The sequence below is a fragment of the Poecilia reticulata genome, chromosome 16, assembly GCF_904066995.2.
Source record: "Poecilia reticulata chromosome 16, P_reticulata-male-v2, whole genome shotgun sequence".
Taxonomy (NCBI): Eukaryota; Metazoa; Chordata; class Actinopteri; order Cyprinodontiformes; family Poeciliidae; genus Poecilia; species Poecilia reticulata.
This window is the reverse complement of record NC_088845.1, coordinates 6,322,227-6,341,924: the sequence shown is the minus strand read 5'-3', so window position 1 is coordinate 6,341,924 and position 19,698 is coordinate 6,322,227. Positions and strand designations below refer to the sequence as shown.

The 19,698-nt window shown below is 38.1% G+C and overlaps 1 protein-coding gene across 1 annotated transcript in view; it reads left to right on the top strand.

The window, feature by feature from the left end:
- The first annotated feature begins 2,819 nt into the window (after positions 1 to 2,819).
- agmo (alkylglycerol monooxygenase) overlaps positions 2,820 to 19,698 on the top strand; it is a 79,125-nt gene continuing 62,246 nt past the window's right edge. The window contains exons 1-3 of the mRNA XM_008430938.3: positions 2,820 to 3,310; positions 15,295 to 15,425; positions 17,095 to 17,246. Coding sequence (XP_008429160.1) covers positions 3,191 to 3,310; positions 15,295 to 15,425; positions 17,095 to 17,246 — 403 coding nt within the window. The 5' untranslated portion in view covers positions 2,820 to 3,190. The remainder of the gene's footprint in view (positions 3,311 to 15,294; positions 15,426 to 17,094; positions 17,247 to 19,698) is intronic.

The following is a 19,698-nucleotide window of genomic DNA, read 5'->3' as shown; positions in this document are numbered from 1 at the left end:
GGTTTAATAAAACAGCACAATATTGATAAGTATAATGACAATATTAGTTAAAAAGGACAGATATAAATAATATTAATTTACTCCTTTTAAAAGTTACAAGACTTGAATTTTTCCCTAACGCCTTGCGTTATGATTAATTTTCGGGTTTATCAGTCGACGTCACGCTGAGTCAGCAGCCGCTCTACTGCGCATGTCTCCTTCAAAACGCAGGCGAGAATTCATTATTCTAACTATTCTAAACAGATAAATAATAAACTATTTACAATTCGGGTAATCAAATCATTTACAACTCGCAGCCAGCGCAGATCTCCTGCGGTTATCAGGTTTTATTTTTAGCACATTGATTCTGTACTTTCCCTTCAATTCGCTGCATTTTTTTAAGGCTCAATTTATCACCTGCCTTGATGGATGCAGCTACATCTTCATTGTAAACAAACTAAGAAATACTTTTATTTGTCTTTTGCACGCTAAATACGAATTCCGTTGTTTACCGTGATCAAAATTGCTAGCAAGTTAATATCTGACGTTCGGGGCCATTTTCTCTCGTCATTTATCGACTCACCTGCATCTAATGCGGGTCCTTAAACGCACCTCATCCACCAAGTAGCAGAACTAGTTTTTTATCGCGCTGAGATAAACAGATGTAGTCCGCTGACTGACAACACGCTAGCTAATGTTAAAACATTAACATAAGGTTAATACGGGTAACTATGGCAACCAGCGAACGCAGGCCATCCCGGCTCGTTCTGTTGTCAAGCTGCGCGCGCATCCGCTCTGTTTACGAGCAAACACTAATTTTCCTCTAAACTCCGCAGTATTGTGTACAAATGTGTTTAAATGCTACAAATTACTTTTTGTCTCATCTGGCCGCTTATCTAATCACAAAATATTAAACAGATAAATAATAATAATAAAAAACAACAATAATAAATGCTAATAAACAATAAATTAATAATAATTCCTCTTATCTCATTCACTGACAGACTTAATAACCGCATTTCAAAATGTTTCCTGCTACAATTTCATCCCACTTTGGATTGTGGCTAAAAGATATCACTCCGTGGAAATTATTGTGAAATTGAGAATGAAGTACATGCGACAAAAATGTATTTTACTTTTTGCTCTTTAACTCGTTTAAAATCAATAGCTTTGATCATGGATCTGTATTTTATGCTATGTCGTCCTGTTAAAGTAGGGGTTTGTTTATGAAGAGTGGAAAGTCATCTCAGGGCGTTATGGAAAGAGGAAAATAATCCGGTTTTAATTCTTTTGCTGCGCTTAAAGTTCAAATCAGCTCAATTAGAATTAAATTAGTCTTACATAAGTTTTAACAAAATTCAAAGTGAAGAATAAATGAAAAATAAAGTGGAGGTTATCATGTTTACATCCAGAGTGATTTACACAAAGGAAGATAGAAGGACAATAAAGTATAAAGTAACCACATAAAAGAAAAACAGATGTTAAAATTCAACTATTTCAAGTGTAAACAAGTTCTTCAAATGGTTCATTAGTCTTTGATCAAATCTTTAAACAAAAAATATTTTCATCCCTGATGTAAATAAACCATCAGTTTCTTCACATAAGAAGTTTTCAGGGAGCGCTGAAACGCTGTTTTGAACTTAATTAAGGTTTAGTTTTGGTTCTGGTATTGCTGAGTAAATAAGTCTCTGAAGCCAGGAGGGATCTACAGACTTGATAAGCAACTCAGGTATGTTGGTAAAATCCACTCAGAGTCCCCCTGGCCAGGGGGAAAAATCAACTGGAAGTTGGACTGGAAGTTGGCTACTTCCGTCATTTCAATATGGCCGCTCCTTGCATCAACAGTTGTGAACTATGGTGGAAACATGTTTATTTTACAAACACACTTAAGAGTGTACATAGTTCCTTCAACTCTGAACTGAATAAATGAAAAAGTGGCGTTTGATTAGCCCTGATATAAACCGTCATTAACCTTCCCGCTGACTCTGACTGGCGTTTTTGTTCACCGATGTTCTCTTCATAGTTCAGCTGTTGCTACACTGAGATCCACACTCTCAATTCAATTTTTAGCCACGATTTTCAGACTTTTAAATGCAAGAACATTTAAAACCATGTAACATTTTTAGCAAAATTCCCAATCATGTGTTTTTCTTATTGGTCTACCGCATAAGAATCCAATAAAACACGTTGAATGTTTTGGTTGTAATGTGACAAAATGTGAAAAAGGGCGTGAATACTTTATATATAATCCTGCAACTATTCCAACCCACAGAAGGTTTTTGTAAACCTTATTGAGAGAAAAAAAGTGTATGGATGTGTGCTGCTTTAGTTGATTGGTTGCACTTGTGGTTTGATGTTTGATCTTGTGACATTTAATGATATTAAAGCTGAATGTGCATAACTTTATCTCCTGCAGCTGAATCATGGTTACATAACTTTATCGATTAAATCACGTCTGTCTGTCTCTGTGTTGTGTATTACAAACAAATCCAAAGTTATACAAGCCGTAAATAACTTTTTAAGGTTAAAATCTATGTAAAAGAAAAAAGTCATGCTTGGATACCGGTGCATAGAAACACTGAATTATGAAACTTTTTTTTTTTTTTCTGATTTTTGTCAGTGATTCACGAGTTTCATATTTACAGCATGAAGCGTGGAACACCCCAACGCCCCCCCCCCCCCCCCACACACACACACACACACACACACACACACACACACACACACACACACACACACACACAGCCCCCCCAGCACCGTGACAAACAGCTGCAATGTGACAAGGTGGAGTGACATCCTCCTCTTCTGCAGAGCTCAATCATTTCCGGCAACTTCCACAGATAAACTTCAAACACGAGCGCGGATTCTCGCGATAAAACTGATAGCGTGATTTAAGTGAAGAACCCTGGCGTCCAAAGGTGAAGTGGCGTCCTGAGAAATCTGGATTAACGCGTGGATAAGGGCAGAGCAGAGGCAGGACCCAGTGGGCGCTTTAAACCCGTCGCAGTGTTTTATGTTTTTTTATTATTTCGGAATTTTATTCAGCAACTGGTTCCGGATCCGTGTCACAGCTGACCTACTTTCCCTCCCGCGGAAGTTAACAAAAACAAACAGAAGGAGTTTAAAAGGTGACACGCTTGAGAGTGAGCGCTGTGTGCGCAGCGGTGAGAGTTTGCTGCAACACCTGCACAGGTAAACAAGAGTCCCGGCCATGGCTGCGGCGGCGGGGTCCGGTTCCGTTTCCAGGGGTCTCCGGGCCATGTTTTTCATGCTCACTCCAAACGAATCCTCCTTTGAGAAAGTGGAGGAAGTGCCTCAGTATGTTCAGCAGGTGGGTGGACGCTTCTTTCCTTAAAATGAAAACATCTGTACACGTAAATTAAGGTAATTTTTCAACTTTAGAGACTTTGTGAAGTCTCTAAACAAACAAAACAAACAATTTCATCTGGATGAGCATCAAACATAAAGTTTGTAGGTCAAAAGTTAAGACAGCTGATTATATATTTCAGAATATAACATTTATAGTTGGTATATAATGTTGTGCTTTCATATTAAGTATTTTTCTAGTACATAATTTAAACAAAAAAATATAAACATTTGTGTTTGCATGATAAAATTTTACTTGTCTTCAGGTAAATATGTAATAGATTTTGGTTGACTGGAGCATCTATAAAATGGCAATATTCTATGTACACTGAAATTAACATTTTGAAACATCAACTTCTGGGAAATAAATTGTTTTTGTGGGGAAATAACAAGCAGTTTGACGTCAAAAAGACTTTGTTTCTCATCTGTTCTTGAAGTTCATCATGATTTGTTGCTTCCTGAGATCCTCCAGCCTACTTCATGTTGTCAGTCAGGTTCTGTTTCTGAGAGATTTATTTATTTATTGGATTTATTTATTTGATTTTGGAGATCTGACAGGAGTCAGATGTGGGTGTGGCTGATAAAAGTGAACTTAGTTTTCTACATGTTATGGTTGATCTCTTTTCATTTAAGTAGGCGTGTTACTTTTTCACACTGTAAAAACACCAAAGTGTTTTTGGTCTGGTTTCTAAATCTTTGTACACTTGAAATAAGCAAGATATAGGATATTGTTTTAAGTCAGTAACTCCTTACTACTGATAAAAAAAAAGTTTTTATAAGTGAAATATAAATATGATATGAGAAAAATGTCTTGTTCCACTACAAGATTATTTTAAGTGTACTAGGATATTTCCACCAGAACAAAACCAAAAATACTTGGTTAGATTTGTTTTTGTAGATGTGTTTTTACAGTGCACATATGGCCAGGCTGGCTTGTACAGGTTTTTTAAATTAATAATTAAGCTTTTTGACAAATGAAATCACATTTTTAATCCACTATTTGTGTTTTCTCGTGTTATCTTTGGTGATTTACTGTCACAGAGCAAAGATAAGAAATTATTTGAATATGCTTTTACTGACAATCATTTATTCCACCAAAGAGTTCGCTTTCCACCATGTCATTGTAACATTGTAACATCATTCCCATGATGTCCAACTTCTGCGATAACTAGGAAGCAGTTCTGGTGTTCAAGTCTTTCTCAGCAACAGTAAATGAACCAGAGTAATGTTTGTTTTATACCATTTTGAAATGTTTTCAGTTTATTTCAGATTTGCAGCCATATATTCTCTTTCAACCCCTCCATGCTCTCAAGACTACTGGCGTAAAAACAACTTGAGTTATTTTGTGAACTGATAAATTGATTTAACCCACTGGCTGAATGCAGCTTTAAACATGTTTTCTTCCAGGATTAACTTGTATTTAGCTGCAGCCATCAGTTTGTTTGTCTTTGCTGGAGAAAAGCATCCAAAATTTTGTACCAAATCACCAAAAGTTTGATAATCTGAAATGTTAATGGTGCAAAGACAAGCGGTTGATACTAAAGACCAGACAAACTGTCCAGCAAAGTCAGAAAATTTTATTTTCTTCCCTTATTTTCCAGGTTGGATTAGGTTTGGCACAAACTAAATATGAAAAATCAATCTCTACATTACATTGTCTATTTAAATTACATACTTTATTTTTTGTTTTAATCCTTGAAATCAAAATGTTGTGCACATGAACCACTTTAAGATTCCCAAAACACTGAAAATGTTTTGAATCTTTTCTACCAGAATAAAGTTATAAAAAATATCAAACTGCTTCTTAGAATCTGCATTCAATCTTGCATGATTCAGTGCTGATTTAAAACTCTGTTGAATATCTTGACTTGGAGCTTATGACCTTCACATGACATTAAGACCGTGCCATGAAATTAAAAATCAGCCAGAGAGGGGATGATCTGGGCAGATTAATAAAAAATGCTGGAGGATCCCCATCATGAATGGTGGAGCATGAGACCTCACAGTCCGCCTTAAAGGAGCAGAAAACTTCTGCACAGCCGTGGAGACTGTGGGTCCGTTCACACTGCAGCCTGAAGTGACAGAATTCCAATTTTTTTCGACGTAATGCGACCTGTATCCGATTTTTTCATGGCAGTGTGAACAACACAGGTCGGATTCTTTTTCGAATGTGACCCATATCCGATACGCATCTGATTCAAATGCGACCGTAAAGTTCAGGTCACATTCATCTGAACTGAATGTCACTGATTCTCAACAAATCTCACTATTCTGTGTCCTGATACACGCAAGAGGGAAGAAAAACAACAACTATAATGGACTATAATGAGGATTAAGTTGTTAATATGCTGCTCCGGTTGGACAACAACTTCAAATATGTAAGCTAAGCTCCACCGTTAGCCTCCATATTTACTTCCGCAAACACTGAGCTCTTCTTCTTTTTATGGCGGTTGGCAGAACACTGAGAACGCTGACGCTATTGCACCCTCTAGTGCGCATGCGGGACACTTTCAGGTCATTTGCACGTTCACACTGCAGAACACATACAGGTCGCATTTACTGGTAGTGTGAACGGCCCCGGCAAAAAAATCAGAATTGGGTCACTTCAGGCTGCAGTGTGAACGCACCCTGTGGTGGCCCATAATCACGCTGAGAGCATATCTGGGTTCTGGAGAAACATAAAAAACAGACCGACCAAAGTGGCTTTGTGCCAATGCTCCTACCTCATCATGTCTGCAGCCGTCCAGCCTCTGGATGTGGCTGCTGTGCCCGTCTCATTCCACCACCGGTGGAAACCAGAACCTTGCATGTTAAGATCCATATGTGCTGGACCCGTGTGTAATGGTACAACCAGCTCGGAAAAACAGCTACACCAAATTGGAGCCTGAATCCTTTGAAGCTGAGAAATATTGTGACGTAGGTGAACAATTTCTCACAATCTTAGTAATACCAAGAAATCAGAGTGATGGGAATTATGGGTAAAAAGTTGAGTTGGGAGTCATCATTGAACGCTTTCCTATGTGGAAAAGTGTTGAGTCATGTAGTCTCGTTAACGGAGACAAATCAAACGTGATTTAATTTTTTTTGACTCGTTATTCTCCACAAACTGCCTCCAAATCGTAAATGTTCTGGAGTTGCTTTCTCATTTTAAGCTCTCTTCATAGATTTTGAATTCGATACAAGTCTTGTGATTTACTGGGTATTACTTTCTGTCTCTGAAGCCAGTTAAGAGTTTTTTTGGCTGTGTGGCTGGGATTATCATCTTGCTTGGAGCTGCACACTTGATTCATCTTCAGATTCTTATCAAGTAGGTTCTGGTTCGTTTCTCCATTCATCTTCCCTCAAACTACCATATTCCTTACCTGTAAACTTCTTTTTTGGTGTTGGGTTTTCAGGGTGAAGCACAGCACCTTTCTCCTTCCAAACATGGAAAAAGGTTAAACATCTAAAGAGTTTAGCTTCAGCCATAAGTGACCAGACTATATCTGTAGTTTATATTTTAACAGCCATCGCAAGTTTATGGTGAAATTAAGTTTGTTAATGGATTGTGCGGATGTGGGATATTGCATAAATTCCATATCACGATATATATTGTTATAAGTGGCAGTGACAATGTATCACGATATGATTTGTATAGAATTTACCGTAGAAATGAAATCGCATACTGAGTGGAATGTATCTATTTGTATGTGTTAAAACTCGTTTGTGTGCATTTTATTTGTACGTAATATTTTATGTTGCTCCTATTATTGGTAATGATGGGCAGCAGCTTAATCTCAGTGGTGACCACCTGGTTAAATCAAACTTAAATTAAAATATGTCTCTATATAGAAGCACAAAAACTTAATATAATGGATGTCTGTGTCAAATCCTGCTTTTTATTCACAGAGTTGAAACTGGGCCTTGCAGTTGGCTGCATTGCTGGTATTCAAACACATTCTTTGATTTAAGGTGGTAAAATAAATGGCTTGTATTTCGTCTCTTCCATGCTGTTTACAGATTACGTTTTTCTGCTCCTGGTTTGACTGTTTAACTCTCCTACGGTCTTAAGAGACAGGGTCATTCAGACCCTACATGTTTTTTACTCTCTTTGGTTGCACTGTACGATCTGACAAGGTTTTCTTTTTGTGGTTTCTGAAAGACCGTCAGACCGTGCCATCTGCTGTGCTCCTCCTGAGCATCGCGCTAAGACCACCACCAGGGTTAAGAGACGGGGTCCATTGGACCCAGCGAGCTTTACTCTGTGTGCTTTACGATAAGGGTCGTGACCCTATACTCCTTGCTTCCCTGCTGTCTGACCATGACATCTACCTACTCCTGTGCATCATGCTAAGACCACGGGATGCTAACCCCGAACCAGGTCCTTAATTTTTTACGTTTTATGCACCTTTAACGAGTTTTTCCCGTGCGCTCTCTGTGTTTTGATGACGGATATTCCGTCATCAACAAACATCACCGCGGCTAGCCGGTAGACAGCAGATCTCTATTGTAGGACAAATTTCTATCATTTCTACTGCATACCGTTTATTTCGAGCATTCCTACTGGACTATGGCTGTAGCATTCAGATGCTTAGAAACGAAGCTCTAGTTATTTGCATCGCCACATTTTGCAAGGTCTTTTTTAGCTTTTATCCGATAACTCAGTAATGAAAAACCTTTTTGTTGCCCATCAGTTAATATTTTAGCCACTACTGAGGAATACTTTCTAAACATTGACAGATTTCAGTGAATTTCTTGGCTTTTCTACTTAATTTGTAGATTTTTTTTTATTTCATAGAATGTGTGGATTACTTGGTTTGTTCCTGAAACTTGGTGTAAATTCAAAGTCAGTAGCAACGGAAATGCACCTTTATTACCTATTTTACCTGCAGTATAACATGCAGCTCACACATTTATGTTGTCTTTCTCTTGATTTCATCAACTTGTCTCTTGGAAATTAGTAACACGTTGGGGCAGCTCAGTTGGTCTGAGGATCTTCAGAGGCAGCCACACAGAAAACCTCACTGCCCAGATTAGGGTGATGGTAAGGAGGCCTTCTAACAACAAAGACTTGGTGCTTATTACCAAATTAAATTAGTTCAAATCCTGGTGGACACATGCAGAAAGCCGGTCATTTGCTGCAACAACCACACAACAAGAACACTATACAAAAACCTGCTCTCTAAACTTAAGTCGAGACATTTTTTTGTTTGTTTTGAGACAAGTTGCATTATTTTGAGAAAAAATGTAAAAAGGTTTCAGTTTACTTTAGTTTTGCGATTATAGGACTTGGTTGAAATCTTTCTAACTCGAGTTCAAACTCCAGTTCTTTCTGTTTTTAAAGTAGGTCAACTTATAAACAGAAAGAACAAACATAAATTTAATGGAAAGTGGTAAAACTTTAACTTTTCTCAGTGGAATGACCTCAAGCTGCAGTTTATTTCAGTAATGACTGTAAAATATCCTGAAAAAAATCCTTCTTACTACTGTCTCTTATTAATTAAATTAAAATGTGAGTGTCAGATATATGTAACAAAGGATTATGATTACCAGAAATAAATTATTTGAATCCATCTAAATTTGCACAAGAAACTCTTGATCAACGAGTTTTTAGACAGGGAAAGAGTTTGCCTGGAAGAACCTCATGAGTTTTTTTTAATCACACTAAAATTGAAAAGCAATGAGCTAAAAAGACGACAGAATTGTTGGAGAGGATGTGGGAAAGTATTGACCCTTCTCAGCTACGTCACTTAATCATTCGAGGCGCCATGATTGCCGCCAGACGTGAGGATTGGGAGTTTTGAACAGAGCGACTGAAATTGTTTTCCAAAGTTGTTTTTGCCAGTTTATTCATGGTTTCTGCTTGTTGGAATCGAGCTAATTTGTCTGAACGTAAAACACCTGGTTGGGTTCACAGACGACGGATTTACAGAAGTTGGAAACAGCTAGCTTAGAAACCGACCCGAACCTCCTCCTTCCTGACATGTTGATCAAATTACTGACTTCACCTGATTTCACACTGTATGATTGTCGCCATGGTTACTAATGGTTAGACGTACCTTCTCCATAATGTGGTATTTGATATCTTTCTAATCTTACCTTGCAAAAAGTGTTCACTGCAAATGTGCGGTTTTCCCCTTAGGGCTGACAGTCATTATAATTAACGCCCTGCTATGCTGATGCATCTTTTCTCATTGTTATAAAATAAGTTTGGTTTGCATCCTTGTCTGTTTGTGCAGTTGACCGCGCAGCACTCTGACTGTTTTTAAAGAGAAATCAACTAAATAGGTGCAACATTATGCTACAGATTTCTGTTTTTAGACCATTGGTTGTTTTGACGTCCGTCATGGCGCAGTGGGCGGAGTTCTGGAGAGCGTGACGTCACGGGCAAAGGGTCAATATGCACACTATTGAAATATTTTAGGAAATGACCGTGAATAAAAAAAAATAGGATATGATCTGTGTCTTCAATAAAGTTTTAGGATACAAAGTTCCATTAAAACCATTAGTATATTGGAGGGAAAACAACTAAAAGGAAGTGGAAACGCCATTGAGGAGCCAACGGGCTGCAATAGCAGAAAAGATGTTTATGATGGAGAAACTGACGCATAAGTCGAAACTACAAGAAGCACAAATGGACAGAAAATCGGCAAAATAGACAATTTACATAGAAAGATGGACGTAAATGTTAGCAGGCAGGTAGTTTAATGTGTCGTATGTCTTCTGGATTAAAGCAATGCAAAATCAATAATAAGCTACCAAAAGAAGTAATGACAGTCAGTAAATAAAACAATAATATTAAATATTTGAAAAAGTTTTCTACTGTTTGTTCTGTGCTGGACGGTTGCGGCTCAGAGCTGCTAATGCTTTTGATCGCCGTCTGTAAAGATTTCTCCTGCAGAGCGTTCCTTCGGCCAGAGCAGGTTGTGATGCAGCTCACCAGGATATTCTCAAAAGACTCGTTCACAAAGCAGCTTTGTCAAACAGCTGCCAAAACAAAAGCCTCTCTGAATTTCCTTTGGTCCATAAATCACCAATCAGAGTAGCAATATCCTGCAGACATGAGAAGCTTCAAAAATCAAGGCAACGCCACGGAACCAAAGGAGGTACGGTTGATTTATTGCATTACCTGAAATGTGCAACGTCTTCTGTTTTAAAGAGTAAAACACATCAGCAACATGTGATACTTTATTGGTTTTGTTCTGTTTTTGATCACAACAGCTACTCAACAGATTCCTCAGAGTACAGTTAAGGGTCGTGTCTTGACCCACTGAGTGCAAATGTAAGGACATGATTCAGTGCTCGGTTTGCTCAGACCGTCCGTCATCGAGACGTCAAACCTTTGGGACTGAAAGCTGGTTAACCTTTACATCAGTCAGCCTTTTACAGAGCTGCTGCTGCTGCTGCTGCTGCTGTGTCACCTGGTGAGGCAATCCGTCTTGACCACTCAGTCTTGGTCCAGACCAGGTCACCTTCAAGACAATGACACCAAACGGCTAATCTGGATTAGAAAAGAAGTCGAAAAAGTCCATAATTCAAGATGGCTGCCATGGTTTGGTGCAACTTTTTAAGAGTTAAGTCGAAACCGGACGAGGCAAAGTACTCAAAGTACTCAAGCAAGAGTAGTACTACTTCAGCATATTTTTATTCAAGTTAAGGTAAAAGGTAGCTGTCCAAGAAATTACTCGAGTAAAAAAGTATTTGGTAAAAAGTCTACTGAGTAACTGATGATATTATCGTTTAATATTTAAAAATTACACCATCAGAAGGACCAAAGTATATAGTTAAAAGAAAATTTTGGTATTTTAAGTAACAAAATTCAAGTAACAAAAAATAACAAAATCAGGCAAAAGAAAATGTTTCCAAATCTGTTTCTTTCAATAAGAAACTTGTGAAACTTGAACCAAAACTGCAGGTCTGTGTGTCTGTGTCTGGTGAATTTTTGGTTAAAACGTGTTTGTTTTTCATTCAGTGGGTAGAAAATCCAGAAATTTTGCTCAAGTAAGAGCAGAAATACTTCATAATGAAATCACTCAAACTAAAAGTAAAAAGTACAGTGTTCTAAAAATCTCTAGATAAAATATGTGCCTTTCTGTTGTTGGAATGTGGCTGTGTATAAATGTGGGGATTAGGGTTAAGGTTAGCTAAGTGACCAAGTTTGACTTGAAATTTCACACTAATATCAAAACAGAACCACTTAGGCCCAGTGTATGTAGTGCATATGAAAAAAGCTGATTTGGTTTCGCTGCTCTTTAATAAAACTATAGAAGAGGGTGTTGCTTGTTTTGACCATATTTTCCCAGCAACGCGGCAATATAAAGATATTCCTAACATGCAGCAGATGATGGTGGCACCTTCTTCCAGTTCAGTGACAGATTCATTTGCGTTTGTGCAATTATGTTTAAGTGGAGTTTACGGCAGGTGGCTAAGCACGCGTCCCTGAGGAACTCCGCTGATGAGACGCCGTTTTGACGACCCAAACCTGCAGAATGACGGCTTTGGATTGAGTTAAAGTGTTCTTAATGCGCAGTTTATGTAAAAATACTGAGCTATTATTTTATATGGTTGTCTTGCGTTTTATTGTGGGAAATGTCTGCAGCAGGTTTAAAAAACCCAACTTTGTTAGGTTTTTATGGGCACATTGGGGAGCAGAACAATTACCCCAGCAGCAGGGGCTCTTATAATCCACTACCCGGCATGATTAGGTAAACTTGTTGTTGCTGTAGGGTTTGATGGTGCCTGACTAGTTCCCAACTGTTTACAGTTTAAGATCTGCCATTAATTTTTCTTCGCTGTTGTTCTATGATCCCAGCACGCCAAATTAATTAGAAACAAAACAAAACACAATCTTCTAATTTGGGAGTTGTTTGGAATTATGTGTTCGTTAGACCCTGCCAGGTCTCCCGGCTGCTCCGTGATTTGAAAGCAAACAGTATTTCTCAGATAAAAGTGCACCGTCAGCCTACGTGTTTTTTTGCCAACATCAGTCATCCGTGACCTTACGCTCTCAACAAAAATGGGCTCGTTGGGAGAAAAAGCAGACATCTGGTCCACAAATGTCCTATTGCATGTAAGGTTGAATTCAGGAGGAAATAAAACACAATTATTAGATACCACAACAAACAGTTGCACTAAATCTGCTGCCGTATTAAATGGTCTTTACTGTGATTTTTAGTTTATGTGTTAGGAAGACAAAGTAACGCAGGAAAGGACGTTTTGATTGTACTCGAGATCAGAAAGAATCGACCTCAAAAGATCCCAATAAAAGGGGAAAAAATAACATTTTACATAAAAGAGAGAAAAATCAGGAGATGGGGAACGTTTGACATATGCATGTTTTAAAGAAAACAAAAACAAACGTGCATGAGAATCAGCCCGGATAAGATCGCTCCGAGCGAAACTTTCTGTCGTGGTGAAACTTTCTGCAGGACAGAAGTGGAGGGAAAGACGGGGGGACGGCTTTCGGCCAGAACGATAATCTCTTCCTTTCTCACAGAGTTTGGAGGAGGCCTGCTTGTGTTGCGAGCCCATTTGTTAGCTGCCAGATGTTGGAACGTAGCGTGTGATCACGGGTCTCTGGTGGTGCTCGCGCCTCTGCCTGCACACACACACACACACACACCTGCATGCACCGTCTCACTTCCTGCAGCTCCACCTGCACATGTGCGCCTCTGCGGCCCCGTTGTGCCTCCCCGCCTCGCTCCAGCCAGGTGTCCAACCTTCGAACTGAGCCTCCCTCGGTCAGCGTGGAGCTAACCAGAAGGGCGGCCTGCTGCTGAAGTCGCAGCAGCTCTGACCCGTTTTCTGACCCCCTCCCTCACTAATTTGTTCCATGTTTGACAGATCCAGTAAGAGGTTAGAGCATGTTTCCAGAACCCTTGGAAAAAGACGTCACCTGTTTGTTTAGCGTTCAGCAGCTCCAATGAAAAATCTAATATTTGTCTGTTGGATTTTAATTTTCCTTGCTTCTGTTTGACACGTTTCATCATCATTTTGACATTTCTAATTCCTCCGCTGTGGTTTTCTGGTCAAACTACAGCTGCTCAGAAGGGACAAAACCAATTTCATCGCTTGAAACTTGCAACCGTTCAAGATGTCATGAGAGTCTAAATACAGAGAGATTAAGAAAACAAATTCGATTGAAGGAACGAGTCTGGACAAATCCTCAGGTGTGTCCAGTGGTTTGACCATTGCTGTGTTCGCAGAAATAATGTCGTTTACATGTGAAAAATTGTTACACAAACATCCAACAAAAAAATAAATATTGGTTTATTTTTTGCAAAATGAGAAGCATTGTGAATTTTTATTTCAAACACGCAGTAGCATAAAATTACACACATGAACAAGGAATTCAAAAGACGCATATTTTGCACCAGAATAATCTTAACTAATGATTATCCCATAAACTCATAACATGTTTTCAGATGGACCCTCATCATTCAAAGCCATTTTGAATTTCAAAACGAGAACCAAATCAATAACAACTTTATTTTTGCAAATATTAAAACTATTTGCGTGAAAAAAACGGTTTGAAAATTTGACTTTAATTAAAATGCAGCACCTTTCATCAATTCACCATAAATACTGAATTTGAACATAATTTCCATTCATATTTATTTCTGTGTCATTTGAGACGGTGATATTTCACCATCTCGCTTAAGGTGGGGTGTACCTCATGGCTGTGTACTTGGTGGCCTTCTTTTTCATATTTTTATGTTTTATTTTTTTAGTTGTAAAGTTTCCCACTTTTTAATTCTGCTGATTTTGAACATCTGGCTGGTATTTCTGCTGCTGAACTGAATTTGGAGTCCTGTGGAGCTTAACGTTCATTTTAAACCAACGGTACTCTCATGTGCCGATGCTCTTATGACTGAAAATCCAGCTTCTTATCAGGTTTATTTTAAGAATAAACTTGACAAACAAGTTGAGCACTTTGCCCATGCATATTTCCAATTGCACATCAAGAGTTGCAGTAAAGGAAAATCTGCTTTCACAGACGCATTTGATTGAATCACTTAATTTACTAGTTTATACTGGCAGTAACTCTTCCTGATGGAGTGGTTGTTGATTTTTATTTTTTTTATTTACTTGTTAACAGATTGACTCCATCTGATTCACTCAGGAAAAAAAAAACCTAAATATTTCTAAAATAAATACTTGAAGCATATTCAGTAAAAACGACTGACTGTGTAATTTGGTATATTATGTTGATTTGATAAAATTGCATTTACTTATTTTTGTAAAAATACTCAGCTTAAAATTACTAAGTAGAATTTAATTATATCGTATTCCTAAGTATTGAACAATAATTTTTACCCAATGGAAACTTCAGGCCTCACAAACATAATTAAATCAATAGTTTTTACTTAAAGTTGCAGATCTATCTATCTATTCAGTTATATTGTCACGTTGTTCCCATTTTTCTTCAAGCTGAAAATTGTCACATTTTCTGAGTGAGGATTTCTGACAGCCTTTTCTACAACATGTGGGCTCAAAACAATATGAATCCAACCTTTCTGGAACTTCATGACATTTCTAATATGTCTAAAAGCAACATATTCTGGAAATACCTGAATGCTAGACAGATTACTTTGTTTGGCTGCATTTTATCACTGACCATCCTGCATTTATTTTACTTGGCTTCTTTCTGACGTTACTACTTTCTACAGTTTGTTAGCACTGATGTGTAATTCATCCACTGAGCTCATTCCTCCCTCCATCGCTGCTTTGTTCGCATGAATGTTTGCGTTTTTAAACCTGCCAAATCACGGTGACTTCGGACCTGCCGCTCTGGTCTCGTTCGGCGAAACAAACATCACGGACCACAAGACATGAAAGTCCTGAAAGGTTTCAGCTCATCCGCCAAAACAAATACTCCCTTTCAGTACAGCTAGTAAAGGCAACATAGGACTTGAAATGGTGTTATTCTTGTTCTAGCTGCGTCCTGACTGTGTGTGTGTGTGTGTGCAGGCCACGCCATACTTTGTGGGACTGATGCTGCTGGAGATGGCGGTGGGTGCGCTGATGACAGGAAGCCCTGTCGTTACGCTGAGTGACGGTCTCACCTCCCTTTCTGCTGGGATGATCTCCAGACTCCCGCTGTAAGTCTGCAGGACCCATCGAGGCGTAAATATGCGTCACAAAGTGTCACAAAGCGTCACAAAGTGAGGCAGAGGATCCCAGTTATACTTAACTAAGAACAGCGCAACTTCAACATGTTTTTACCCAAGTAAAAAGTAGCCATCCAAGAAATTACTCAAGTTAGAGCAAAAAAGTACGTGGTTAAACGTCTACTCAAGTTCTGAGTAACTTATCAAATTATCAATAATTTAACATTTAAAAATTACATCATCAAGTGGACCAAAATGTAAAGTTAAGAGGAAATTTTGGTATTTTAAGGACAAAAATGACAATGATTCATATAAGTAGCAAAAATAACAAACATAAAATAACTTTTTTCCAAATCAGTTTCTTTCAATAAAAACTTAAACAAACTGCAGGTCTGTGTCTGGTGATTAATTTTTTTTTTGGTTAAAACATGTTTGTTTTTCATTCAGTGGGTAGAAAATCCAGAAATTTTACTCAACTAAGAGTAGAAATACTTCATAATAAATTACTCAAGTAAAAGTGAAAAGTACAGCGTAGTAAAAATACTCCTAAAAGTTCATGTTTTCAAAAGAGTTACTCAAGTAAATGTACTAAGCCAGTCACGTTCTGCTGGACGATCAATAGTTCCAGAACTTATTGCAATAAACAATAATATTGTTGTTTTGAGAACATTTATTTTGGTAATAATGGCATAAAAATGCAAGAACATATTCTGAACTCTAATGAACATTTAACACTGGAACTGAAAGACATTTTAAGTATCCAAAATAAATTAACATCAGAAACAACAAATACAATGAATTATGAAGTCTCTAAACAAAGTTATTTTTCAAAAACATGGAGAGTTGAGATCAAAACACCAGACTGACGACTTTTATCATTCAGCTTTTGGTACAAAGAGAGAAAAAAGAGGAAAACGATGAATCAAGCAAATGAAAATTGAGTTTCTTTTAACTCGATTTAATTTAATGCGATTAATTGCTTTATTGTTTATTGTGACAGACCTAGTAGACAGAAGAAATGGGAAGGTTTAAGCAGCTGATCCTAATTTATTATAATTTCTGTTTTGAAAGAAAAACATCAAATTCTTGTGCATCAGAATATAATGTGTTGTTAAAAGTAAACTGTCAAAATAAAAAAAATCAGGAAGCAACGATTTACTTTATGTTTATGCAAATTTGTAATTAAAATGAAACATGGAAAAGTCTGAATAAGTACTGTTTGGTTTTGTTTACTCAGCAGGCAAATGTGACTCTAATCCGATTTATTATTTTTTCTTTCTTTATGCGACTCGTGTCCGACTTCTTCACTTTTCTGTCAGAACGACCCTTTTCTGATCAAAAAAAATAAATAAAAAAATCCTATTCATTTAATTTCCATATGCGGCAGTAAGTCAGATACGTTTTCAAAACCTTTCCACAGATTCTCTGGACTTTGACTGAACCATTTAGCACGCGATGTACTGGAAGATGGTGATCTGCCTGTACGGTCCTTTGTGGCAGCAGGTTGTTTTGTCATGTTTTATGTAGCTCCATCTGCCTGTACACACCAAAATGTTCCACATACCCCACTGTCTTACCGTTACCCCTCCAGCTGCTCAATGTGGGAAGACAAAACCTGGCTTTTTGCTGAAGCAGAGCTCTGCCTGTGTCCGTCCTGCAGGCTGGTGATGAGGGGCTGCGAGCTGTCGGCCTACCTGTACGTGTGGGACCACTTCCGCCTGCTGGAGCTGCCCTGGGACTCTGCATGGACCTGGTGGCTCACCTTCCTCGGGGTGGACTTCTGCTACTACTGGGTCCATCGCTTCGCTCACGGTACCGATAAAAACCATTACACTGATGTCCACACACAATAGGAATCCAGGCTTATTAAAGGGACTACTGTGAAAAATTCACTTTTTGCACATTTTTATTCTTACATTTCAGTCTCTACTGCTTCCAGAAACATTCAAAGCGCTAACAAACAAAAAACACTCATCCGTTTTCTGGCAGTAAGTTTATTGTTTTTTGGTGACCACAAAAAGAACCGTTTCAAAAACCTCCTAATACTGACGTCATGATCACCAGGCGTTCCCTCGTTACCTAGCAACCCCGGCCCGTCACCTAGCAACCGAAGTAGAGCCCCGCCCCCGTATTGGTCTCCCAAGGGAGAAATTTGTCTTTAAAAAAGGGGCAAAGGAAATGACAAATGTCTTTTTATGGCATTGCATGGCTAAGCATCGGCTTGTATAAAAATATATCAACAGGTTTTTAAAAGTAAACCTAAAAAAAAAATACAAACTTTCCGTCATACTGTCTCTACTGTTTAAAATACTTTTAAGGAGATATTAAAAAAAACATTTTTGAATTGATAGTTTTCTCAATACAAGAACAAACATTGCTTTAAACAAAGTCAATAAATCCGTAAAACTAGCAGAAATGATTAAATAGACAAAAACTTTTGAGCAAAAGAAGCAAAATACACAAATATTCACTACATGTTTACATGCATTTCATCGCTTAACTTAATGGCTGCTGGAAAAGACGTGTTTTGATGTTGACTTACTATTTGGAAACCGTTTGCTGAAGGTTTGCTGCAAGTGTTTAAAGTCATTTTCACATATTTAAAGGTGAGAGTATTAACACAGAGTTAGGGGGCGTGGCCAGAAACGGCTTATTTGCATAAAAGTGACAGAGCCCTAAAACATTTCATTCTGGACTCAAAGTAGACAGAACTAAATAGACTGAAATCTTTTTATCTGTAGACACTATTAATGGGAAATTAGATGAATTTGCAAACAAAATGTAATGAGCATGTTTTATGTATGCTATCATGTTTAAAAGGAAACAAATAAGTTTTCCTTTAAGCATAAATGGGTTGTGACCTTGTTTTTTCACCTTTAATCAAAAATTATATAAAAATGTAGCCTTTAATGCTGAAGCTTCATTGTGTAGCAAAACGACTCTCTGAGCTTCTTGTTGCTTTCACAAAGTCCAAACAAAGGCTACAAAGTCAGCGGATGATAAATGGCCTAAAAATGTTGATTTAGTTGCCTTCCCTGCAGGGAGGAGCGGTGAACATGGCAGTCACTTGGTGTTTTCCTGGACACTGTAGAGGAAGCAATTATTTTTGAGTTACATCCAGCTGCTTTAGTGCTGTCCAGATGTAAGAGGCCTCAGCCTCCTGAGAGCTGCGGTCTCAACCCAAGGCTGCCACAGCAACAGGCTGCATATAGTAATGTCTCTGCATCTCCACCGTCCTGCAGCATCTTTTTTAGAAAGAACACAAGCAGAAAATATGGTCACGGCTCTGGCTTTTTTCTCCTTTACAAGGATTTCCTCTGTGTTTGCTTAGTGATGCACATGGCAGATGTTCAGCTGCCACTCAGCCGACTGGATGAGAGGTAGGTTTTTGTGGCCTCTGGCGATGTTTATTTGTGTCAGTGACACATCAGCCTTCATAGTTTTGGATTAAAGTCCGCCGCCGCTGTGTTGATATTAGACTCTGGCTGAACAGAAGCCTTCAAAATGTTTCCCGCTGCTGGCCAGAGAGTGTTTTCCGAACATGCCGTCGGAATTACGGCCGTCATTTTTAATTGCACTTTGATGTCATATGTGCATGAAGAACGCTAGACATCAATATTGTCATGGTGACGCTACATCTGCATGTGTTTATAATCCCAAAACCTTGCAGGAAATGTGATCTCATTGGATGTTGGCGAGCTCTTCTTCATCGGTTATTTATGAAGATGCGAGTTTCCACAAACAAGTTGTTCTACACAGTCAATAATAATTAGAGCAAAGGAATGGATGTGAAATCGTAAAGTTGTATTCTATTGCTGACTGCTGAGTTGATGATTAATAACATGCTGATTTTCTCCTTTATACACACTTGGTTTATCCAGCGTTGTTGTCACACTGTAAAGAATCTATTGTCTTCATAAAACAGATTAACAGATTAAATCATAAAGTTTTCATTGATGATGAAAAATGCACTGAAGAGTCCTGTCATCATTATTTATTTATGCATCATTATTTCCTATCTTTTTTCCAATGCTTTGATCTGCGTTCAATGTAATGCTTTCTAGCCCTCCTGCCTTGAGAAGCCATTATTAATTTGGAGGTGATGTCACACTGTGTGTGTTTTAAAAAAGAAAATGTTACAAAAGAGTTTTACACAACTTTTTAGAATAAAAGCAAAATGTTTATGCAGTTGACAAAGTTAGCATGTTGTATGTGTTTATTCCTGACACCCCATGAAAACCTGCATGTTTTTATAACGTATTTA